The 23,628-nt window shown below is 66.1% G+C and overlaps 3 protein-coding genes across 3 annotated transcripts; all 3 read right to left on the bottom strand.

Annotated features, from left to right (window-relative positions):
* Nucleotides 1–3,694: 3,694 nt before the first annotated feature.
* EMIHUDRAFT_118056 (hypothetical protein) lies at nucleotides 3,695–8,115 on the bottom strand (the record flags this gene model as incomplete). The annotated part of the gene is made up of 5 exons (XM_005771642.1): nucleotides 3,695–3,793; nucleotides 4,220–4,361; nucleotides 4,442–4,570; nucleotides 4,640–5,292; nucleotides 5,596–8,115. The coding sequence occupies 5 exons, from the start codon at nucleotides 8,113–8,115 to the stop codon at nucleotides 3,695–3,697; spliced, it is 3,543 nt and encodes a 1,180-aa protein (XP_005771699.1).
* An 825-nt stretch (nucleotides 8,116–8,940) lies between these two features.
* Nucleotides 8,941–14,716, bottom strand: EMIHUDRAFT_118055 (hypothetical protein; the record flags this gene model as incomplete). The annotated part of the gene is made up of 12 exons (XM_005771641.1): nucleotides 8,941–9,366; nucleotides 9,741–9,777; nucleotides 9,855–9,928; nucleotides 10,105–10,200; nucleotides 10,540–10,824; nucleotides 10,911–11,024; nucleotides 11,182–11,938; nucleotides 12,732–12,980; nucleotides 13,064–13,143; nucleotides 13,324–13,353; nucleotides 13,462–13,593; nucleotides 14,198–14,716. 12 exons carry the CDS (start codon nucleotides 14,714–14,716, stop codon nucleotides 8,941–8,943), a joined length of 2,799 nt encoding a protein of 932 aa, XP_005771698.1.
* A 640-nt stretch (nucleotides 14,717–15,356) lies between these two features.
* On the bottom strand, nucleotides 15,357–20,873 carry EMIHUDRAFT_444928 (hypothetical protein). The gene is made up of 3 exons (XM_005771640.1): nucleotides 20,828–20,873; nucleotides 19,326–20,748; nucleotides 15,357–15,465 (listed from the first exon to the last, which is right to left on the bottom strand). Exon 2 carries the CDS (start codon nucleotides 20,733–20,735, stop codon nucleotides 19,458–19,460), a length of 1,278 nt encoding a protein of 425 aa, XP_005771697.1. The 5' UTR covers nucleotides 20,736–20,748; nucleotides 20,828–20,873; the 3' UTR covers nucleotides 15,357–15,465; nucleotides 19,326–19,457.
* Between the last annotated feature and the right edge of the window lie 2,755 nt (nucleotides 20,874–23,628).

The raw sequence follows: 23,628 nt of genomic DNA, 5'->3' as shown, positions 1-23,628 counted from the left end.
GCCTTTTGGGGGGAATCTTTGCCTTTCTTCAGGGGAATATTTTGGGCCCTCTGGGGTTTTCCAGGTTCTTCTCGGGGCAAGGGGGGACTATTTTAACGCCCCTTTGGGGTCATTTGCCGCCAAGTCATATTGTTGTTCAGGTCCCCTCTCTTTTTTGGAACGCTTGTACCCTCCACGGTTCGGTGTTGGCGCGGGGGTCCCCCTTGGGGTGCATCGTTACAGCTGACGACGGGATTACCACATTACCACTGCGGTGTTTCTCCTCCTGGGAGTCTTCTTGCCCGGCTTCCTCCCGTTTTCGGCTCTATACGTTCGGCGTGGCTCACCCTCCATGCCGTGAACAGGCGCTTTATCCACCCTATATTCTTCTCGGGGGCGGGGGAGTGTGCCGGGGAGGGCGGAGGAGAGCAGGGTGAGAATGAGACGCTGGGCGAGGACACGTCCATGGCGCGTCCACGGTACGTCCACGGCGATGCATGTCCGGCGCACGGCTCGCATGCGTGTGGCGCTGTGTGGAGCGCGGCAGTGGGGCAGCTCAGGGCAGCGGAGCCCTGCCGAGACCATCACGCCGAGGAATCTCGGTCAACCTCGGGTACCCTCGGGTACCCTCGGGTACCCTCGGGTCCTCGGGTCACCTCGGGTGCGTCATCTCTCGGGTCATCTCGGGTCTCATCTCGGGTCTCATCTCGGGTCATCACAAGTATTGTGAAGACCTGCCGAGACAATCAAGTCGAGAACGGTCGGTGGCGGCGAGGGTGGCGGGGATGGCGGCGGCCCCGGCGGCGGGGGCAACGGAGCTGGCGACGGAGGTGGCGGCAGCGGCGGCGGCAGCGGCGGCGGCGGCGGCGGCGGCGGCGGCGGCGGCAGCGGAGGCTGCTGTGGCGGCGGCGACGGCGGCGGCGATCGCGGCGGCGGCGATGATGGCGGCGGTGGCGCTGGCGGTTGCGGGGAAGGTGGCGGCGCTAGCGGTTGCGGGGAAGGCGGCGGGGAAGGCGGCGGGGAAGGCGGCGGCGGCGGCGCCCGCGGTAGCAGCCAATACAGCGGGGCTGGGGGAGGCGGGGCTGGGGGAGGGGGAGGCGGCGAGAGGGGCGGCGGCAGCGGGTCCGGTGGCGGCGCCAAGGGGGGCGGGCGTGTGGGCGGAGGGCGTGTGGGCGGCGGCGGCGAGGGCGGCAAGGACGGCGGGGACGGCGACGGCGGCGGGGACGGCGGCGGCGGCGGCGACGGCGGCAGGGCAGGCGGGGGCGGTGCGGGCTGTGGCGGGGCGGCAGGCGGGGTGGGCGAAAGTGGCGGCGACGGCGGCGGCGGCGGCGCGAGCGGCGGGCGCGGGAAAGTGTGCACGACCTTGGCAAGGATGGGAGGTACCTGAGAGGTGCGAGAGGCGAGGTGGCGAGGTGTGTGGTGGCGAGGTGTGTGTGGGGCACGGGGGCTTGGCTCCCCCTCGCGTCTCCACCTCTCCACCTCCCACGACAGCCCCCCACGACGCAGCGGAGCCCCCCGCGCGCCGCGGCACCTCAAGGCCCGGTGCGCGTGTGAGCGGAGTGCAGCACGCGAGAGTGATATACACAGAGAGAGAGAGCGAGCACCTCGAACGCAATCGAGCTCGAGCAGACGTCAGAGCTCGCACACAGGCTGCGCATGAAGTTCAGAAAGACGTTGCCCGCACACCAGCGCACGCTGAAGACGCACAGCGGCGCGACCTCCCCCCGACTCGCCGTCATCGCCTGATGGACTTCTTTCCCGGTCGGCCCGGGCACGCCGGGCAGCTCCACGATCTCCACCAACGCAGATTCGCCGCCCCGGAGAAGGGTGACGCCCGTCATCTGGCCGACCGCCTCCCTGGACGGGGCACCGGCGGGGATAAGCATCAACAGGACGTCGACCACGATCGCCCGCAACATCACGTCTGGCCGACCCTGCGCCTGGCTTGGCAGGAGCCCGAGGTCGAGTTGAAACCGCACCGAGGGCAGGTAGGTGTCGCCTGGGGGAAGAGTCGGCGGCGGCGCTGCAGGCATTGGCTGCTGGGGGGGAGCGGACGGCGGTGACGGTGACGACGGTGGCAACGGCGGAGGTAGATGCGGCGGCGAAAGCGGCGGTGGCGGCATCGTGGGTGGCGGTGACGAAGGAGGCGGGACTGACGGGGGTGGTGACAAAGGCGGCAGCCTCGGCGGCGGCGATGGTGGCGGCGGTGGCGCTAGTGGCGGTGGCAGTAGTGGCGGCGGCGAGGGCGGTGAGGGCGACGGAAAGGGCGGCGGCGGAGGCAGATGCGGTGGCATGGGCGGCATGGGCGGAGCCGGCGGCGGTGGCGAGGGAGGAGGGCGTGGCGCCCGTACAAGCCGCCGGAGGCGTTCGCGTCTCGCGGTGCCGGTGATCAGTGGCGGTGGTCTTGGCTCGAGCGGCGGGGGCGGCGGCAGCGGAGAGGGGGACCAAGCCGGCATATACACAGGTGTTGTTAGATGCGCAGGCTGAGCGTAGCGCGCCGTCGAGAAAAAGAACTTGCAGCCTAAGCCTCGCACAACACTGGGCACGGGAGGAAGTGACAAGGGAGAGAACGACGAGGGTGGGACGGCCGCGAGGTGGCATGAAGGTTGCAGCGAGAATCGGCGAGAGACTGCGAAGAGAGATAGGAAGAGGCAGACTCCCTAGGGTGGGCGACGGATAGCGCACCACACACCTCTCCTTAAAATCCCTGTGTGGTGGCGGCGTGCCGTCCTCCCATCCCTCCCTTGGGTTGTCTGTTTTCTTTCTTTCTTTCTTTGGGCACGGGACTGGCTCGCACTGGCACTAACACAGAAAAAGAATTAAAGCAACTGGCGGCCCCGACGGGCACACGCACGCACCTCCCTGTGTGCTGTGTGGTGCACGCCCTCCGAGCGGGGCGGGGTCTGCCCGTCGGGTTGCTGCCCTAGGCTCACCCCTCTTAATATACGAATATAGTCTAAGGGCGTTCACCGTTCTCAGCACACAACTAGGCATGTCTCTGGGCTCAGTGTGACACCAGAAACGAGAAATTAGTTTACTCCGTCCTCTCTTTGGCTAAATTTTGACCCAGCTTGTGGGATGTCCGACTCCGTTTTTTCTTTCGAGTTTCGTTCTTTTCTTATTTCTAATTTTGACCACTCTATACACCACACTCACTTGACACTTCTGAGTTCTGTCGTACTGCAGGTCATCACATCACCGGCGCGCCGCCCCCCGGACTGCCCGTGCCGCGTGCATCGTGCCACGTCCATCGCACACGCCATACCAACGCGCTCACCGGCGCACCACCGCGTCACACCCACAATGCACCGGCAGCCCAGCAGCCGTCACGCGTGGAAGGAGGTGACGATGTCCTATTCACAGTGGCGCCCGCGTGAAGCGAGACGCGCGCCCACCCCCCTTGAGGGCGGACAGCGGCGGCGCTCTCTCCTCCGTACTCCTCGTCGGGTCGCGCAACGCCTTCTTCTCGAGCGTCATGCAGAACGATGCGCCGCACCCGCAATACGACCGGCCGTTCACGTCGAGCACCTGCAAAGAGCCCGCCGGCCCAGGAGGCGTGAACGGCGTCTCTTCACACCCGCCACGCCGCCATGTTTCACACCTGAAAGCGACCGCCGTCGAGGAGGCGGCTGTGCGCCATCAAATCGTGGACGAGCACCGCCACGTTGGAGGCGTACGAGCCTACGGCAACCGTGCCCCGCTCGTCGCAATCCTGTCACGCGCCGCGCGCCCGCCCGCACGAGGTGCAGCTGCCGATGAAGGCGGCGCAGCGTCCCATCAGAATCATCTGCGCCACGAGCACCATCCCCTCGTCCTACTCCACAGGGGCGGCGCGTGAAGAGACGCCGCTCCCCACCCCGCGAGCAGCCGTCGCTCCCCGCCCCCCCCTTCCCCCCCCCTCCATCCCTCCCCCCCTCCCGCGCCTTGAGCAGTCCCGCCGCGTCGATGTCGGAGGATGCGACGGCGGCGAGCGCGGCTGCAGACTGGTTCCGCTCTGTGGCACGGTAGCTCATGATGGCGTAGAGCTGCTCGGGGCGGGGAGAGGGTGGGAGGGTGGCGGGCGGCTCGTGCCGGGGGGTTGGCAGAAGCTCGGGCGCGGGATGAAGGCGAACAACAGCAAGACATGGGGAGCCGCGGGGAGGCAGGAAGAGAACGCAGGATGAAGGCGACCAGCAGCAGACATGGGGAGCCGCGGAGGCAGAAAGAAACGCGGCGAGACTGTGCATGTGCATGTGGAGACTGGGGAGATGGCCTGCTCGAGGCGCGAGTTGCCCTGGTTGATCGACTTGAAGGTCTTGCCTTCGGACATGTCCATCACGAAGAAGCGAGGCGGCACCCAGTACGAGACGGACGGCGCGACCAGAGGCGGGAAGAGGGAGTACCTGCGGCGGCGCAATCCATCGCCAACCCGTCAGACAGACCGCCCATCGGGCGCGAGCAGAGGGCGGAGAGAGGAGAGCACGTGTGCTTGTCCTCCGATCCGACGAGCAGCTGCAGCTCGGCGGGCGGCCTGGTCTGCCGCCAGTACGCCCAGCCGCGGTACAGCTGCGCGTACTCTGGAAACGACTTGGGAGGCAGCCGGTCCTCTCGCCTGTTCCAGCGGGAGGTGTGAGCGAGCGCCGTCCGCAGCCGCCGCCCGCGACAACCAGCCGTCTCTCACCGCCGCGTCTTGAACTTGTCTGTGCGGCGGACGTGCACGGCGACGCAGCGGGCCGGGTCAAAAACGGCGACCCCGCCGCCGCCGCCGCCGCCGCCGCCCGCCGCCTCCTGCAGCCGCCGCGCCCCCCTTCCCTTGCCCTTACCCTTGCCCTTGCCATTTAGCTTGCCCACCGCCCTCTCCGCGAGCTGCCCGAAGGCGGGGTCCACGCTGGACAGCACGGTCGGCACCTCGCCCCTCGCGGCCTCTGCGACGGTACGCGAAGCGTTTGAGAGCGGGTCCGAGGTGGTGAGTGAGCCCGAGAGCTCGACGAGGAGGGAGCGCATCGCCACGCTTGGGCGGAAGAGGAAGGCCGTCAGCTGCGCGTGGAACCACTCCTTCGGATGCGGCTCAGCGAGGCCGGCCAGGCTGCCCAGACGACCCTCGGGCACGTCAGTGCACCAACGGATGCCGACCTGGATGACCTTGCGGTGCGTCGCCAGCGTGCAGTTGGAGGCGGGCTCAAAGTAGCAGTCGAACGAGCGAGAGGGGCAGGCGACCGGGTTGGTGTAGTGGGAGGTCGGCAGGTGGTAGACGTGGCCCTTGAGCAGCGCCGCGAGCAGCCCGAACTTGAGCGAGACAAGCTGTGCGCCAAGCCCGAGCCCCCAAAAGTATTCCTGCCGCTGCACGTGGCCAACTGTCTGACCGCACTCGGCAGGGTGCTGCATTTGGTGCAGCCAGGCGGAGAATTTGGCCACATCGCCGGACATGCTTCCGGCTCGTCGGCCGCACACACGAAGTTGGTTCAGTCTTCACGGGTGTGGTATTTGACGCGCTTTCAAACCCCGCGTAAATTCAAATTGCAACTCTCTACACGTACACTGACGATGCATACTACAGGTGGCCTGACGGTGGTACCAGGCACTTAGACGGAGAAGTATTTGGTGAGTGAAATGTCACTTTGTCAGCATAGCCGGCACGCCCGCCGCAAAGCTTCCACTCGGGAGCGGCTTTGCGGGCTCGGGGCCGGGCGCGGTGAGCTCAAAGAAGGGCACCGTCCTCGTGCGAGCACCCTCGAGGACGAGTCGCGTCTTGCTCCGGACAGCGGCCTTGCCGGCGCGGAATGCGACTTCAAAGTCCCGGCTCTCGGCGAGGCTGCGGAAAAAGCCGCGCACGAAGAGGTAGGCCGCCTCATCCTGCACGTCCGTCTCCCAGCAGACGACCACCGGCACGCCGCGGCTGCGGCACTTGCGCCCGAGATCCAACGAGCCGCAGCCGTTGAGCACGACAAGCTCGATCGTGCCGCTCGAGCCCGGGTGGGTGCGCGCATGCTCGCCCAGCAGCGCCGCCACCCGGTCATTGTCAGCCGGTGCGAGGTTGCCCTCCGAGTCGGTGAAGCCGAGCCGCTTTGGCCGGCCCTCGTCGTGCAGGTTGGCGTGGCCCGAGAAGAGGAAGTAGCAAGGCGACCTGCCCCGCGCGCCGCGCTCCGCCAGCTCGGCCTCGAGCCTCTCGAAGGTGCAGTCGCGGTCGGCGGCCTGCGCCTCCTGTCGCCTCTTCAGCACCTTGTAGTGGACGGGCTGGGGCTTGTCCTTGCGGAGGGAGAAGGCCGTGCCGCCGATGATCGAAGCGGGGACGGCGTGCGAGGCGGCGAGCGCGTCGTTGAGCGCCTGCGGAAGCGCGTCGTCGAGGTGGTTTGGGTGGTCGGGGTTGCACACGAAGGCCAGCAGGAGGTCGCCCCGCCTCTGCGCGCAATCGCGCTGCTCGCGGAGCAGCTCCTCGCGCAGCTGCGTCGACTCGGCAAAGAGCATCTGGCTGCGCAAGTCTCGGATCTGCGCGTCGGCCGTGTGCTTGTCTCGCAGCGCCTTTGCCTTGACGCCGCCAGGGTCCAGCGCCGCCCATCCACCGTGCGGGGGCCTGTCCTCGAGGCGGAGCCTGCCGACGAGATAGCCAAGAGCCATGGCGTGGTTGCCGCCAAAGACCCCCATCGCCTCGGCCACGAGGTCGTCGGTAATGTGGGGGTGGGAAGGGCGCTCCCCCAGCTGCAGCCGGTCGAGCGCGGCGGCGAGGTCGGGGTCGACGCCGTCCGCCGGCACTCCGGCGTCGAGCAACAGCCGTGCGCAGCCGGCGTTGCCGCACTTCAAGCACTGCTGGAGCGCGTTGAACTCTGCCGAGTAGAGCCCGTGGTCCAGCCCCGGACTGAATTTGTGGAAGGGCTCCACTCCGTGTTGCAGCGCACGCCTCTGCACCGCGGCCAGGATGGCCTGGACGGTGCGCGCCTGCGCCTCGCTCAGCGGTGCCATGCACGCGAATCCAATGGGCGCGCAATCGTACGCGCCCCGCTGCGGCAAGCCCAGCTCGACGTGGTAGTCGAGCAGATGCGGCGAGGATGCGAGCACGCGCGTGACCAGATCCGCGTAGTTGTAATGCGCAGCTTTGGCGAGGCACTCTGCGATCGGCCAGACATGCTGCAGCTCGCCACGCTGCGCGGGCTCGAGGCCGAGTAGCACCAGCGCGGGCTTCAGCTTTAGGCGGATGCACGCGTAGGTGCCCGTCTCGTCGGTGTGCGACCAGACGGGCACGATGTCTCCGCGCAGAGGCAGCCGCTCAAAGACGGTTGCCCAAGTGCCCATCGCTGCATTCTCCTCGAGCGAGAGACTGCGCCGCAGCGTCTCCTCGCGACGGTCCAGCGCCGCCCGAATCAGGCCCGGGTCGACGCCGTCGTCGCCCAACGAAAGGAGCAATGCCGAGGCGGCAAGGTCGGGCTGGCTCTCTGTGAGCATAACCAGCTCGACGGAGAGCGACAGCACCTCTGGCGGCAGCAGTGGTGGCTGCGTTGGCGGCAGCGGCCGCGACTGCGGTGTCTGGCTTGCGCGTGCGCTCGCCTCGATGCCGAGTAGCACGGACGCGATGGTGGCGGCCACGCGCGACGGGTCTAGATCCTCGGCAGCCATGGTCAACCGCGGTGGCGTGCTGCGGATGCTGCTGCCTCCGCTTGAGACGCACAATGCTGGCCGGCGTCCGCGGAAGGCGAGAAGCTCCCACTCCGGCTCCAAGCCGCCACCATCCTGCTGTACGGCACCGGAGGGCGCTGATGCGGGCGCCACTGCAGGCGAGCTCGAGCTCGCTGCTCCACTGGTGTTGGAGGCAGTTGCAGGAGGCGCCTCTGCATTGGCGTTGAAGCGGGTGACCATCGGGAGGGGCGGGTGGCCAGTGTAGTACTTTCGCGGCTGGCCGCCGTACTGCTGCGCCTTCTCGTCCATCCATTTTCGTCGCGGGCGATCGCTAGTCTTGCTTGCGAACCATACCCTCCCTTGAATGCAGGCGCGGTTCCAGCAATCGCACGATGGCCCGTTCGGTGGCCGTTGTGGTTGCCACTGTTGCGCGCAGCCCTCAGCATGCGACCGCCCCTGGGTATCGAGGGACCAGAAGTACCACGCGCTGGCCTGAGCATCCCCGCTATAGAAGCAGGGCTCGCCATCGGGGTTTTGATGAGGAGGCATGGTTGGAGCTACGACTCGCGCCCGGCCACGACTCGCGCCCGTCGCCCGGGAACCCCGGGACACGTCCCGGGGCGCAATGCATTTTTTTTAGCTAGCCTTCCGCAAGGCAACACACATGACACATCTCGCCCACAGACGAGACCCTCCAGGAGCGATGTTATGTTCTTCTTCACGGAACAAGCACGCAGAGCTCTAGCCTCTACATCCGGCGCGTGACGGACTGCGTGCGCTCAGCAGCACCAGCAGCACCAGCAGCAGCGATGGCAGCTGCAGCTGCCGTCATGGCAGCTACAGCAACTCATGCATCAGAGGCAGGCGCAACTGTGGCAACAGGTGCAGGCAGCGCAAGCGCAGGTAGCGCAAGCGCAGGCAGCGCAAGCGCGGGCAGCGCAGGCATCGCAGGCGCAGGCAGCGCGCGCGCAGGCTCAAGCGCGGGCAGCGCAGGCGCAGGCGCAGGCGCAGCCACAGGCCGACGAGTGTGTCGTGTGTCATGACGGCCGAAAGTCCGTCGCATTGCTCCCGTGCAAACACTTCTGCCTCTGCGAGGGGTGCGCCGCCAACTTTGGCCCGGGCCGTGCCGGTCTGGCGGGGATATGCCCGATATGCCGAGAGCCCATCGCCGAGAAGCTTCCCGGCTTGTTCATGTGAGTAGCAAGGCGGCGTTCACCGCGTAGCTACTCCACGCACGCACACTCGCGCGCGCATGCGTGTCGCCGCACAGCAATCCACGCGTTCGCGCATGCGTGTCAGGAGAGTACGTTGACATGTTTGTTGATGTGGGGGCCGATCTACCGTTTTCATTTTCTCTTTATCACACAAATCGCCTCAGAGCTCAACGATTATGGTTCTATCAGTCTCCTTGTCGGCGAGAAGGTGCCGCACGGTCGGCGTCGGGAAGGCGTGCTTGCGCCACGAAGCCAGCAGCTGCTCCGTGATCCGCCGCCCGCGCGCCTGCGCCCCGAGCTTTGCTCGCGCGCACAGCACGCCGTCCGGCTTCAGCAGCTCGCGGTGTGTGGCGGCCACCGCCGGCACATCCCCGCGATCGATGGCCACGATGAGCATGTCGTATGCGTGCTTCGCTGGCGCCGCCCCGGACTCTTCGGCGGTGCGTTCCGGGATGACGTCCACGGTGGCATGCAGCGCAGACAGCACCGCCTCATAGGCGCGCCCCTCGGCCGACCCCTTCGAGGTGGCGACGACGCCGATCCGCTTCCCCCTCGGGTCGCACCGCGGGTGCCTCTCCGCAACCTCCTGCACGTGCGCGGCGATCCTCGAGTGCGGAAGCCCGGCGGCGGCAGACACCTAATCGTCGCGATGATTAGCCGAGAGTCATCGAGAGTCATCGAGAGTCGTCGAGAGTCGCCGAGAATCGCCGAGAGTCGCCGAGAGAGTCTCCGTCCTAGCCGGCGCCTTCTCGCGCCAAGCGCGCAGGTCGATGAGGTCCCTGCTATACGGCCCTCCCGTGAGCAAGAGCCGCTCGGCGTCGCCCGACCCGCGCGGGCGCCAAGCCTAGAGGAGAGAGAAGAGCTGCCAGTCGCGAAGAAGACAATGTGCGTGTCCCGCCCGCAGGGGGGGGGCGGCCACGCCAGCACGAAGAGCGTGTGGCTGAAGGCGGAGGGCGACACCGCCGCGCCGGCACGATGCAGCTCCCCGGCCACCCACCTGTCGGCAGGCTCAGCCAAGGTCTACGAGTAGGGAGGGCACGGAGGAGGCGGCGCAGCTCCCCCCACGCCACGCACCACTCTAGGCTGCGCGGGAGGCAGTTCATCCGAAGGACCTGCCCGCGGCCGGCGAGGCTGTCGCGTGGCAGCGCCTGCACTGGATGCGTCGAGGACGCGTCACGGAGGCATGTCCGGGAGAGGTCGAGGGCTGTGTCGCGGGCAGCGCCGTGACGACGGCCGCCGCGTCCGCCTCCGCCGAAGGCCTGGAACGGGCGACGCAAGCCGAGCGGTCGTACGGGGTGATCTGGTCGATCGAGCGGCAAAGGACCTCCGACGCCATCAGAGCCTTGAGCACGGCCTCCGCCTCCCCGCCCGCAACCACGCACGGCGCGAGGGTGCTGGCGCCGCCGCCGGCCGAGGGAGCCTGCAGGAAGGCTCCGCGAAGGCTCCGAGAAAGTCCCGCTGGAAGGGGGGGGGGGGTGACTCGGCCAGCTCCAGCGTGTGCGTCTCGACCGACTCATCTCGTCTCATCTCGGGTCATCTCGGGTCATCTCGGGTCATCTCGGGCCATCTCGGGCCATCTCGGGTCGTCTAGGGTCATCTCGGGCCATCTCGGGTCATCTCAGGTAAGTCTCGGGTCATCTCGGGTCGTCTCGGGTAAGTCTCGGGTAAGTCTCGGGTAAGTCTCGGGTGAGTCTCGGGTAAGTCTCGGGTCATCTCGGGTGGTCTCGGCAGGCGCCAGCTCCAACGTGTGCATCTCGACCGACTCGATCGCGCGCTCGCCGCGCTCGCGCAGCTCCTGTTCGCACACACTCTCTCTCTGTCTGTGCCGGCCTTGCCGCCTCGGTCTCTGCCCGCGCCCACGCCGCTCCTGCAGGTACTCCGCCAGCCGCTCCGTCTGCGAGGCGCCCTTTGCGGCGGTGTGCAACACCACCCCGCTCGGCGGCAGGTGCAGGCCGCTCGGGCGCGGCGTCTGGATGAGCGGGCCGAGACCGCGCTCGAGGGAGCTGCTCGGCCGGGCGGCGAGCAGGATCAGGTTGTCTGGCGCCTATGGTGATGCGCCGGCAAGGCTCCGGCCAGGCCCGGGCCCGGCTCGGCAGCACGGCGGTGTGGCGGCGCCGTCCCGCTGCCGACGTACTCGACGAGGGCGGTCGAGAAGCCGGCGGCCGCCAGCTGCTGCAGCCGCGCCGCCTCGAGGACGACCCGCGCCGCACGGCCGGCCCGGTAGCAGCTGTCGGCGCCGAGCGCCTGCAAGAAGGCTCCGGGAAAGGTCCGGGAAAGGTCCCGGAAGAGCGCGGTAGCAGCTGTTTGCGCCGAGGGCCTGAAGCGACTCCCAGCGCTTGCAGTCGCGGCCGGAGGAGCCGCCCCGGCCGTGGCGGGAGAGGGCGATCAGGTCGAGGAGGACGGGGAAGTGCGCCTCCGTCAGAAGGGCGCCGAGCGGGCCTTTGGCCTCGCGCGCGCAGAATGCATCCCACTGCATGGCTGGGTGGCAGCACGGCGCGAGGGCGGCGAGGGCGACCCGCTCGCTGGCGAGGATCAGCCGGACAGCCTCGTCGGACGCGTTCCCGCAAAAGTGCTTTGCAATCACCAGCGCGCCGTGCGGGATCTTGTCGTCGAGGACGAAGCCTTGGGCGACCGACGTGCCGTTCAGCCTGGTCACGTCGTGCTCGCGGGAGTCGTAGGTGGGGCACTCCCGCTGCTCGATGGCGACTAGCGGCAGCGCACCCCTGTCACCCCGAGAGATCGCACTGACGTCTTGCAGCACCCTCCCAAGGAGGCCCTTCCCAGCGCCCAGCTCCACAATCGCGGTGACGTTGTCGAGGTAGTGCGTCAGCTCGCCCACGAACCGCTCGAGCTGCGGCTGGTGGAGGGCACGCTTGCCGGTGCGATACCACGTACTCGTGCCGGCGGTCGCCTTCTCGTATGCCCTGGCGAGGACCTCGGCGGCCGCTGGCCCCGGCCGCCGGGCAACGTGGATAGGGATGGAGGCGGCTGCCGCCTCGATGCGGCTGACGGCGTCCGTGACATCGACGGCGGCCGACTGATCCATTCGCTTCGCTTTGAGCCGTCGCCGCACCGGGCCAGAGAGGGCAAGCCTCAAGGTGTGAGTGAGGGGGGGGAGGCGGCGGGCCGTTGCGATGCCAGAGCAAGCAAGCGCCCACCTAGACAAAAGAATTTCAGACGGCAAGAATTTTAGCCTAAGTCGTTCACGGTTGTCCGCGGCCCACTGTGTCCGCTGGTAGGACAGTGATCGCCGCAAACCCTGTGGTCAGCTCCATATGATCTCGGATAGCCACCGGAACGCCAAAAATACAACGAAAAAAAAAACTAATAGAAAAGTAATCATTTCATACCATCCAAGCAAACCCGCGGCCGCAATGAATTAAAAGGATCTGACCTCGGGGCCGATGTGACCAAGCGCTGGTAGCGTGGTTTTACCTCACACCCATGGTCTCACAGTGTGCCGGCAGTCGCCGAGCAGTGTCGCTCACACTAGCCGCAGCACAAGTGACTGAGGGCCAGTGAGGGCGAGCCCATCGCTGTCACAGCTGTGGCAGCCGCACAGTAGGCTGTGTCAACTGTGCAGAGTGTGTGAGCAGCAGAGGAGCTGCTCTCCAGGCTTCTGTCGCAAAGAGCTGCATGCCACCGAAAGCGCTGTCGAGGTTCGCCGAGCGCGGCGAAATCCGGGGACGCCGTCACCGAGTCCGACGAGCGTTCGTGGAGATGGAGACTTTTCACTCCGGACAAACCGACGGGTACACGCACACGAGCTGCGGTCGTGTGGCCGTCATAGTGGCGAGGCTCTCTCATAGAGCTTTACTCTTCTGTCCAGACGTCGAGTCGTAGTTTACAAAACTCCCTCTCGCACAACAGTCAACACTCGGCACGGGACTGGCGGTCACGCGGCGCGGCCCCGTGGGTTGGCTCAACCTCAAATGCCCACGTGCACGTCACCCTCCGCAATCGCCCCCGTGCACTCCGAGCAAGAGCAGATCACCGCGAACCTCGTCGCCTTCACGCAAAGTCGCAAGCCCGCCCGCGCCCGGCGCGCCGTCGCGACCGGCATCGCCGCCGCCGCCGCCGAGGTCGTGGGGGAGGTCGTGGGGCCCGCGGTGCCGGGCGAGGAGGGCGAGGAAGTCGCGGCGCGGGTAGATGCGGTGGCCGAGGGCGCGCTTGTACTCCATCTCGGGCGAGTAGCAGTGCCTAAGCCTCGGGCCACCTCGGGTGATCTCGCGCGATCTCGCGGTTGTGCCCCACCATCGCGCGAGCGGCGGCGCCCGAGCGACCAGAACGCGTAGCCGCGCTGTCGCAGCCACAGGCCGAGCAGCACGAGCTGCGCGGTGCCGTGAGCCCCGGCGGTGCGGACCTGCGGGACGTGTCGGGGGACGTGTCGGGGACGTGTTTGGGGAGGTGTCGGGGGATGGGTCGGGGGCTGTCTCGTGGAGCTGTTCGGGGACGTGTCGCGGTCGTGCGAGGGTGCGCGTGTCGGGGGCGTGTCGGGGGCGTGACGTGGACGTGTCGGGGCCATGTGCGGTGCAGCGCAGACCGCGGTCCATCCAGAGAGCGAAGTGTACACCTAAGAGGGGAGGCTCCGAGAGGGCTGCGGGAAGGCTCCAGGAAGGCTCCGCCGCAGAGGCGAGGCGCAGACCCGACCGACCGAGAAGCCAACCTCGCCTGCGAGCACCTCCTCCTCCTCCTCCCCCTCCTGCTCCTCCTCCCCCCCCTGCTCCTCCCCCTGCTCCCCCCCCTGCTCCCTCCCCTGCTCCTCCCCCTGCTCCTCCCCCCACTCCTCCCTTCGTCCGCGCAGCTCGACGGCCTGCGTAGTGGGTGCGGGAAAAGAGTGCGTGGAGATGGCCGTGTTGCAGCGGCGGTGGTACGGGCGGACGCCAGCCCGAGGACGCGCTGCTCTCGAGCGCTCGTGTACGTGCACGTGTGGCTTTGCATCTAGGCTTCGAGCGCGTGCAGCGAGAAGTTGAGACGCGGGTCACGCGACGCAGCGAGCAGCATCTGCAGGTAGCGCGGCGTGAGCCAGCTCGAGCCGTGCCGCTCCGCCTGGTACCTGCGCGAGAAGACGAGAAGTCATGCGTGTGGAGAAGAGGAGGCCGGCTCTTCACGGCTGCCCCGGTGCCTCTCGAGGCGCGCGCAGCTGGCCTCCGGGTCGCGGCTCACGACGAGCCGCAGTCCGCTCGCGCGGGTGCCGGTGCCGGCGCGCAGCTTGCGGAAGACGCGCCTGACGATCTCGCGTCATATCTCGGGTCATCTCGCGTCATCTCGGGTCGTGCTCTCTCGGGGAGCCGGGCCAGCTCTCGGAAGACGCGCCTCGCCGACCAGTCGCAGTCTCTCCTAGCCTCTCGGGCAGTCTCGCGCGCCTCGCGGAGGAGCTGGCGAGCAGGGCGGGCCAGCAGACCACGCCTACGGACGCGGATCTCGCGATTGGGCCCGATGCGATCGAGATCGCTAGCTATGGGCGTCCCGAGCTGACCATAGTACGGCTGCAGCTCTGGCAGCGGGAGAGGCTCCGTGCCGGCTCCGAGCAGGCGAGCGGTGATGGTGAAGAAGCCCTCGTACAGCAGCCGCGCGTTGAAGGCCGGATCCCACGCCTCGTTCGAGCCAAACCCAAAGAGAAAGTAGTTGTTTTCCTTCAGCTCCGCGTCGCACGCGTCTAGCACCCGCCGCACGGCGTCAATGGTCGCGCCGCCGGGCGGGAGGAACAAGCCCGCCGGCACCGCCTCAAAGTACTGTGCCTTGGAGATCCAGTCGCTGTACGAGCCACTCGTGGACTCATCGCCTGCAGATTGTAAGTGCGTGATGCTGCTCGCTCTGGCAACTCGCGCTTGCTGCTTCCGTTCGAGCTTGGCCTGCTTGCGCCGTAGCTGCCGCTCGCGCACAGCGGCAGCCGCGTCCTCGCTCAGGGAGGCAAACGGCAGCTCGTGAGGCATGCAGGAATTCGCAACGACGGTGCCAGAGGGTAAGCTGCCACAGGGGAATTGTGTTTCGACTGTCGGTGTGTGCGATCGGGCCAGCTTTTGCGGTTCGCCCGTGTGCGCGTTCGCTCACTTCACGTAAACGCACAACCCCGGGCCACTTCACAGCCTTGTTATTGAGAAGAAAATACCTCAAATGGCGCTGTGCGCTGGCCTGTGAGAGGTTGAGGTGCGAGCCCTGGAGGCCCTGGGGATGGGGGGGGACTACCCGCGGGCTTAGAAGGCCCGCGCGCAGGGGGGTGGGGCATTGAGACCGGTCATGAATGAGTGCGCGACACGCATGTTCACACCGACCCGACTTACTTCCCCGACGCAACAACCGAACCTGCTTGAGAGTGGCCCGCTCAGGGTTCGGCGCCTCCCCCGCCCTATTTTTTCTTCCAACTGTAACGGCTTTTGACCGGCCGCCTCGCCGGACTTCCCAGCCGACGCGAGATGGGTTTTATGCTCGCTGTGCTGACGATGCTCGGAGCGACGGTTGCAGACTAGTCGGTGGAGCTTTGGATCACTGCAGACGTCAAGGGCAGACGTGCTACACGCCACGCTAACCTTGAGCACGGGCGGCGCGCTGCACGACGCGAGCGTGCGCGAGGTGACGGTACATCGTCGGAGACACGAGAACGAACGTACACTCATGACCAGACAGACAGCAGGAGACGGGCGCGCACATCACTAATACGTAGACACCGTACTGAACAAGACACCAGGCATGGACACTTACCCGGGCCGTCCCGGAAGCCATGGGTCTCGCTCTCTCTCTCTCGCAGTAGACAAAGCAAAACGCAGAAGACAGGTGCGATCCTAGGGGGCTGCCGCCTGCGCCGTTTGCTGCTCTCAAATCTGCCAGTCGCCGCTCGGACAGGTGACGACGTGCAGGTCCACCTTCTTCTGCCGGCAGCCGTGCAGGCTTCCAGCAGCCACCTGGTGGTTCGGCTGGATGGACTTCGTCCACGCGTCGCGGCTCGAAGCATCGCCCAGAGGGCTGCCGCACCAGAAGTTGACCACCTTCTTGTCGTCCTGGCCACAGAAGCCAACCTCCCACTGGCCGCTAACCGGATCGACACACTTGCTTGCCTCGTAGATCCGCCGGATCTTCTCGTCGGGATACTTGAATTTATCGCATGCCATCGGATGCAGGCCCATCGCTGCCAGCGAGGGGAGGTTCGGAGCCTCGGTAATGCAGGCATCGCAGGCGCCGTTCAGGTCGGGGCAAAGATCCTTGTTGTTCCAGTCACCGTCAATGCGGCGCTTCGGCTCGGGCGAGTTGTTGGGGTCTCCGTCGCGGAGAGCAGGGCAGTCCACGTTCTCCTCCTTGAGACAGTCCGCGGGTGTCCCTCCCTTCGGACAGGTCGCGACCTTGTAGTCGAACTTGGCCGCGTAGTCCTCGCACGCGGGCGTCTCGACGTCAACAAATGTGGCGTAGTACTCACTGGACATGCTGAAGCCCTGGTAGTTGGAGAACGAGGGCGAGACCTGGCCCTGCGTGGCGCCGCCGCCGATGCACAGCTCCTGGCCGGGCCCGGTGAGACCGACGTTCATCTCAATGAAGGTGTTCTTCGTGAGCTTTGACCCGACGACCGCACACTTGCCATCCGGACCCACCACGGCGCAGTGCTTTGGGTTGCCGTGGACAGGGTCGCTGTCTCCTTGCCAGCTGAACCGCCAGGCCAGACGTGTCGAGGCGGCGTGCTGCTGGGTGCCGCTCTGCAGCTTGTCCTTGCCGTGTGCTTTGATCGTCTGGCAGCTGTCCTCTGCGCGGATGTCGCCCTCGTTCTTCCCGTTCGGGAGCTTGCACTTGTTCTCCGGACCGCCAAAACCGACCATGTCGATGTCGAACCCGCACTTGTTCTCCACGATGATGTTGTTGATGTGCAGGCAAGTGCTTCCCACGTCTTTGTCGACGCACTGATTCGGCTTGAACCAGCGCCCGGGGTGCTCTTGGTTGTACGCGGGATCGGACGTGCACTCGCACTGCTGGCCCTGGCACTCTTTGTACTGCGCGCAGTCGCTCGTCGTGTCGCAGGTATGGTACACGGAAGCCGCCTCTTTCACGGGCAACGCGCTTGCGACCCCAGCGGCGGCGATCATCACGACCTTTGAGAATGTCGCCATGGTGGTTGACTTCCTGACGCGGTGAGGCGCGGGGACGCGGTGAGGCGCGCTCTCGGCCTGGCGCGGCGCGACGGGCGGAGCGGGCAGCGCACGAGTGTGAGGTGAACTGACTCGTGGTTTGCTTCTGTCTGAGTCCTGCAAGGTTTGCTTCTGAGACTGAGTCCTGCAAGGAAATCGGCGGCAATGATGTTCATTGACAAGGAGGCGCCCGGATTCCTGGGCTGCTTTCTTTAAATTCTGTTTCATCAGGCGTAGGCAGAGTCGAGATCCGCCTGTCTGTGTGGGAGGGAGGGGTCTGGCTCTAGGGCTGGCTCCGTGGTCGGCTTCGGGGCATGTGAGAGAGAGAGATTTTTTAGCAATGCGTTTGTTGTTTGGCATGTGTGCTTGGTGTGAAGAAAGCGCGGTTTCAGCCCGCCATCATCCTCTCTCGAAACACAGGCCCCTACGTCGCGATTCCGGAGGCACGCGAGGCGCGCGCGATGCCCTCTCTATATCGTCGCCGCCACACGCGTGAGGGGTCAGTGAGGCGTGTGTGCGCGTTTTCGATTCGTTCTCGAGGTGCGTTTTGCGGCATTTGACCCCACTCACAGTTATTGTTATGGTGTTATGGCTCTCTGGGAATAGCAGCCCATAAGGGGCCCATAACAGCCATAACACCCATAACATGTTATGGGCTGCTATGGAGGGCCGTCCCGGGTCCACGGTGTTATGGCCCGAGAGGCCACGCCAGACTGCTCGCCGCTGGAATTTTCGCTTCGCGCGCTGCCGCGCGCGAGGTAGGTTCGGCATCGATCGCCAAATATTTTCTCTTTTGCCCTCAAGTTATTGGCACCAGCCAGGCAGTTGATTTGGCCCTGGCACCAGCCTTGGCAGTTGAGTTGGCCTTGGCACCAGCCTTGGCGGGCGGGCACGCGGGACATGCACAGGCGCCAAGGGGCGCAGCGCCGACAATCACGGCGGTGATTGCGGCGCAGGTGGGGGGACGGGAAGTCCGTCGGCGTTGCCGGGGGCCCAAGGAAGCGCGAGGGAAAAATTCCGCCGCTGAGGGCGCTCGTGCGGCAATAGCCGGGTGGAGGGGGGAGCGTGCCGGACGGGGCGTCGTCGCGCCGTCCGATGGTCTGCTGCCCCGCGCAGCAACCGTCGGGCGACGACCCGGGGGCCAAAAACCCGGCGACGACGGCGCTCTGGATGGGGCGTGACCTCCTGCCTCCAACCTCCTTCCTTTTTGAGCAGGTGTGACGCCGCGCGAGCGACGCTCCGAGATCGCCCGAGATAGCGCGGCGCGGCCCCGAGATCGCCCGAGATAGCGCGAGATCGCCCGAGATCGCGCGGCGCGGCCCGGGGCGGGGTGGATGGGTTGGGAGCGGGGGGGCACAAGTGATCAGTGCGGTAGATGGTCAGCTCGAGGCGCGTGAGCCGGACTTGTGAGCCGGACCACCCCCTCTTGAACCCTGCGTTGTTGAGCCAGGACTCAACATACTCGGGCTGTCGCCGTCCCAAACTGTCACTCCCCTTTCTCCCGGCCGGGGTGGGGCGCGCGCGGGGGCGGCGGGTGTGCGGCGAGTGTGCGGGATGTCTGTGGGCCCGAGAGCGATGCCATGTCCGCCTTGCGTTGTTTCATAACACCGAAGGCTAAGCTCAAAATTCAATAACATCAACCTGCCTCCCACGACCGCACCGGCCGTCGTATGACGCTCGGCAAGCGAGCAAGAGAGCGAATCGGGGAGAACCGGAGCCCCGGGAGGACCGAAGGTGGAGCTCCGGGACCGAGGACTAAGCAAGTGTCTATGTTTGGGCGTGGTGTCCAGTGTAATGTCCACTAGCTCCGAGTAGAAGGGGCGTCCTGCAGTTAAGGGGAAACCCGGTACGCGGGTCCAACCCTCGGAGACCTGTGTTTACTTTATGGCCCTCTTCCTGCGAACGCGCACCCCCCCCCTAGGGGTCAGGGCTCTCTAGCCCGTAGCCCGATCCCGATCATCCGGCCCGCTGGGTGCGCTTCTCAGCTCCCCGGCCCTGGATGTGAGGCTAATGACTGCACTCCAAGTGCTCCAAGTGCTCCCCCTTGTACACACCCTCGCCGCCTGCGCGCATGGTGTGTCTCCAGTCGCGCAGCTGGCCAGATCCGTCCTTCACACCCTTCTCCATCTACCCACCCCAGCGCCCGCGCCGAGCGGTGTCATCCTATCCGAGAAAGACTGACTGTTTTTCACGCCCCTTCACTTACTTACTTGCCGGCCGCCAGGTGCTCCAAGGCAGCGGGGGCTACTCTCTCTCTCTCTCTCTCTCTCTCTCTCTCTCTCTCTCTCTCTCTCTCTCTCTCTCTCTCTCTCTCTCTCTCTCTCTCTACGGTACATCGTCGGAGACACGAGAACGAACGTACACTCATGACCAGACAGACAGCAGGAGACGGGCGCGCACATCACTAATACGTAGACACCGTACTGAACAAGACACCAGGCATGGACACTTACCCGGGCCGTCCCGGAAGCCATGGGTCTCGCTCTCTCTCTCTCGCAGTAGACAAAGCAAAACGCAGAAGACAGGTGCGATCCTAGGGGGCTGCCGCCTGCGCCGTTTGCTGCTCTCAAATCTGCCAGTCGCCGCTCGGACAGGTGACGACGTGCAGGTCCACCTTCTTCTGCCGGCAGCCGTGCAGGCTTCCAGCAGCCACCTGGTGGTTCGGCTGGATGGACTTCGTCCACGCGTCGCGGCTCGAAGCATCGCCCAGAGGGCTGCCGCACCAGAAGTTGACCACCTTCTTGTCGTCCTGGCCACAGAAGCCAACCTCCCACTGGCCGCTAACCGGATCGACGCACTTGCTTGCCTCGTAGATCCGCCGGATCTTCTCGTCGGGATACTTGAATTTATCGCATGCCATCGGATGCAGGCCCATCGCTGCCAGCGAGGGGAGGTTCGGAGCCTCGGTAATGCAGGCATCGCAGGCGCCGTTCAGGTCGGGGCAAAGATCCTTGTTGTTCCAGTCACCGTCAATGCGGCGCTTCGGCTCGGGCGAGTTGTTGGGGTCTCCGTCGCGGAGAGCTGGGCAGTCCACGTTCTCCTCCTTGAGACAGTCCGCGGGTGTCCCTCCCTTCGGACAGGTCGCGACCTTGTAGTCGAACTTGGCCGCGTAGTCCTCGCACGCGGGCGTCTCGACGTCAACAAATGTGGCGTAGTACTCACTGGACATGCTGAAGCCCTGGTAGTTGGAGAACGAGGGCGAGACCTGGCCCTGCGTGGCGCCGCCGCCGATGCACAGCTCCTGGCCGGGCCCGGTGAGACCGACGTTCATCTCAATGAAGGTGTTCTTCGTGAGCTTTGACCCGACGACCGCACACTTGCCATCCGGACCCACCACGGCGCAGTGCTTTGGGTTGCCGTGGACAGGGTCGCTGTCTCCTTGCCAGCTGAACCGCCAGGCCAGACGTGTCGAGGCGGCGTGCTGCTGGGTGCCGCTCTGCAGCTTGTCCTTGCCGTGTGCTTTGATCGTCTGGCAGCTGTCCTCTGCGCGGATGTCGCCCTCGTTCTTCCCGTTCGGGAGCTTGCACTTGTTCTCCGGACCGCCAAAACCGACCATGTCGATGTCGAACCCGCACTTGTTCTCCACGATGATGTTGTTGATGTGCAGGCAAGTGCTTCCCACGTCTTTGTCGACGCACTGATTCGGCTTGAACCAGCGCCCGGGGTGCTCTTGGTTGTACGCGGGATCGGACGTGCACTCGCACTGCTGGCCCTGGCACTCTTTGTACTGCGCGCAGTCGCTCGTCGTGTCGCAGGTATGGTACACGGAAGCCGCCTCTTTCACGGGCAACGCGCTTGCGACCCCAGCGGCGGCGATCATCACGACCTTTGAGAATGTCGCCATGGTGGTTGACTTCCTGACGCGGTGAGGCGCGGGGACGCGGTGAGGCGCGCTCTCGGCCTGGCGCGGCGCGACGGGCGGAGCGGGCAGCGCACGAGTGTGAGGTGAACTGACTCGTGGTTTGCTTCTGTCTGAGTCCTGCAAGGTTTGCTTCTGAGACTGAGTCCTGCAAGGAAATCGGCGGCAATGATGTTCATTGACAAGGAGGCGCCCGGATTCCGGGTTGCGCTGCTTTCTTTAAATTCTGTTTCATCAGGCGTAGGCAGAGTCGAGATCCGCCTGTCTGTGTGGGAGGGAGGGGTCTGGCTCTAGGGCTGGCTCCGTGGTCGGCTTCGGGGCATGTGAGAGAGAGAGATTTTTTAGCAATGCGTTTGTTGTTTGGCATGTGTGCTTGGTGTGAAGAAAGCGCGGTTTCAGCCCGCCATCATCCTCTCTCGAAACAGCCATAACAGAGATATTGCGCTCACCTCCAACGAGGACTGCTGGCTGCTCGTCGGCGAGGCCATTTTGCGCACACACGACTTGCAGGTGTATGCGAGTTGGCGCCTTGCATCCAAGGCCTGTCTCGGCGCTTGGCAGCACAGCTTTGATGCGACGGCCCCGTGGCTGAGCATCTGGCCAGCAAACCTCGAACGCTACCTGTGGCAGGCCTCTGTGCCTCACTTCGACGGCGAAAGTGGCGGCGGACCCGGCTGCCACAGTTTTGACCATGGCGAGGGGATGGGACGAGAGTGGCGTCGCCTCGCCGATCGCTTCAACGAGAGGTTCGGTCGAGCTTGGAGCCTGAAAAGGAGATCAGCCAATGCGCGGCTGAGCAATTCTCTGACATTCACGCTCGCCGACTTCCGACTGCACATTGCGGTTGAGGAGGACGGCAAGCTCATCTTCGTCGGTTCGGCAGGAGGATATCCGACGAGCGCGCCGGAACCCGACGACGACGACGTCGCATATGCATTCCAAACGCGAAACCTCGTCGACGTGTACGACAGCGGCGGCGGGCGCCCAGCGGCCATGCTCGCCGACGAGTCTTTAGTCGCGACGGCGGGGCGGGGCGTGGCGCAGCTCTACTATCTTCGCAGCGAGGAGCTCAAGGTGACGGCAATGATCTCGCGTTCGGACGGGGCGTTGGTGTGCGTGGCGAAGAATGTCCACTGTGGGGGCGATGACGACGAGGCTGCCCTCGGCTTCCTTCTCGGCGAGGGCAGCGACGATGGCGAGGACAGCGACGTCGAGGACGACACCGAGACGCCCTTCTCCTGCATCCGCTTGAACCTGGACGAGGTTGAATACGACCCGCACCACCCGGCATGGGACGAGAGGGCGCGGCCCAATTACAACGAAGACGACTCGGAGAGAGATCCGAGCGACGACGAGAGAGATCCGTCAGAGGAGATCGCCGTCGTGCCGGACACGGCCTGCTTGTGCTTCCGTAATGACGTGAGCGATGATGCTCTCGTCAGCGCGCTGATGAAGCTGCCATGGGTGTGATCGCTGCAGCATCTGGGCTGGGCCTCTACGCCACCGCAGCTCCGTAGGTGCGGCTCCATAAGGTGCGATCGTGCAACGGGCAGCGCCATCGATGGATGAAATGCCGTCGTTTTTCTTTTTTTGTTGGGGCCCCCCTCCCCGACGCAGACGCCATGATAAACCTTTGCAGCTCAGACGAGGAGGATGAGCCGGTGGAGCAAATCGTGGCGTCGCGCTACTTCGGCGCGGACATCGACGACAGCGACGACGCGCCGCACGCTGCCGCCGATGCTGACAGCGACGCGACTGTGGACGACAGCGACGTCGAGGAGATCACACCGCCCGCCGCTGCGGGCAGCAGCACGGCACCACCAACGGCGGCCTTCCCACCGCCCGCCGCTGCGGGCGGCAGCGCGGCGCCACCAACGTCGGCCTTCCCACCGCCCACAGCAGCCGGCAGCAGCGCGGCGCCAGCCGGCAGCAGCGCAGCGCCGCCAGCGTCGGGCTTCTTCTCCTCCCTCCTTGAGGAACACGGCGGCCTCGTGCGCACCCGCCGGCCGTTCGAGCCGATGGCGCACCAGCTGGACGCGGCCGCCTTTTGCTCCTCGCGCCCGTCGGTGTACTCGCTGGTCCACGAGCCGGGCCTCGGCAAGACGTGCTCGACGATGCTGGTCTACGCCGCGCTCGAGGCGCAGGCGCGGCGCGAGGGGCGCGCGTGCGGCCGGCTGCTCATCTCGAGCCCGGCGGCGGTGCTGCAGCACTGGGCGCGCACGACCACAGAGTACCTGCGCGTGCGCTCGCGCGAGGTGCTCTGCACGTCCAAGGCGGGCGACGTGACGGCGGCCGCGCTGCAGAACGCAAAGGTGATCATCCTCACGCGCGACTGCGTGACAAACATCTTCAAGCGGTGCCACGCCTGGGTCGAGGAGCACCACGAGGTTTCGATGCCGAACGGCGGGCGGCGGTGGGCCGGTGCCGCGCCTGCGAGCGTCTCTTCACAGGTGCAGCTGTGAACAGGCGGCCGGCGGTGGGTGGGCGGGTGGTCGCCGCGCGGCGCAAAGGCGCCTCTCTTCGCCTCTCTCGAGCAGGACGGCCTCGAGCTGCTCTCCATCGACGAGGCCCCCCCCCCCTGCGCATCCCGCGGCGAATCAACGATGCTACTCCTGCTTCACTCGTGATGAATGAGGTAGGCCCACATCCTGCGCAACCCGCGGACGGCGGGGGGGGGCGCAGACAAGCCGCCGCACGTGGTGAAGCGCCCGTCGTCTGACAGCCCCGCGCTCGTGATCAGGCGTGGTGCGAGGCGCACCACCGCATCGCGCGGACGGCGCGGCTCCGCGGCATCCGCACCGCCTCGCCGCGACCTGTCGTGGACAGGTCCGCCCGACGTGTCCCGGACATGTCCCGCAGGCATCTGCACCGGCACGCC

This window comes from Emiliania huxleyi (assembly GCF_000372725.1).
Source record: "Emiliania huxleyi CCMP1516 unplaced genomic scaffold EMIHUscaffold_376, whole genome shotgun sequence".
Taxonomy (NCBI): domain Eukaryota; phylum Haptophyta; order Isochrysidales; family Noelaerhabdaceae; genus Emiliania; species Emiliania huxleyi.
This window is presented reverse-complemented; position numbering and strand designations above follow the sequence as displayed.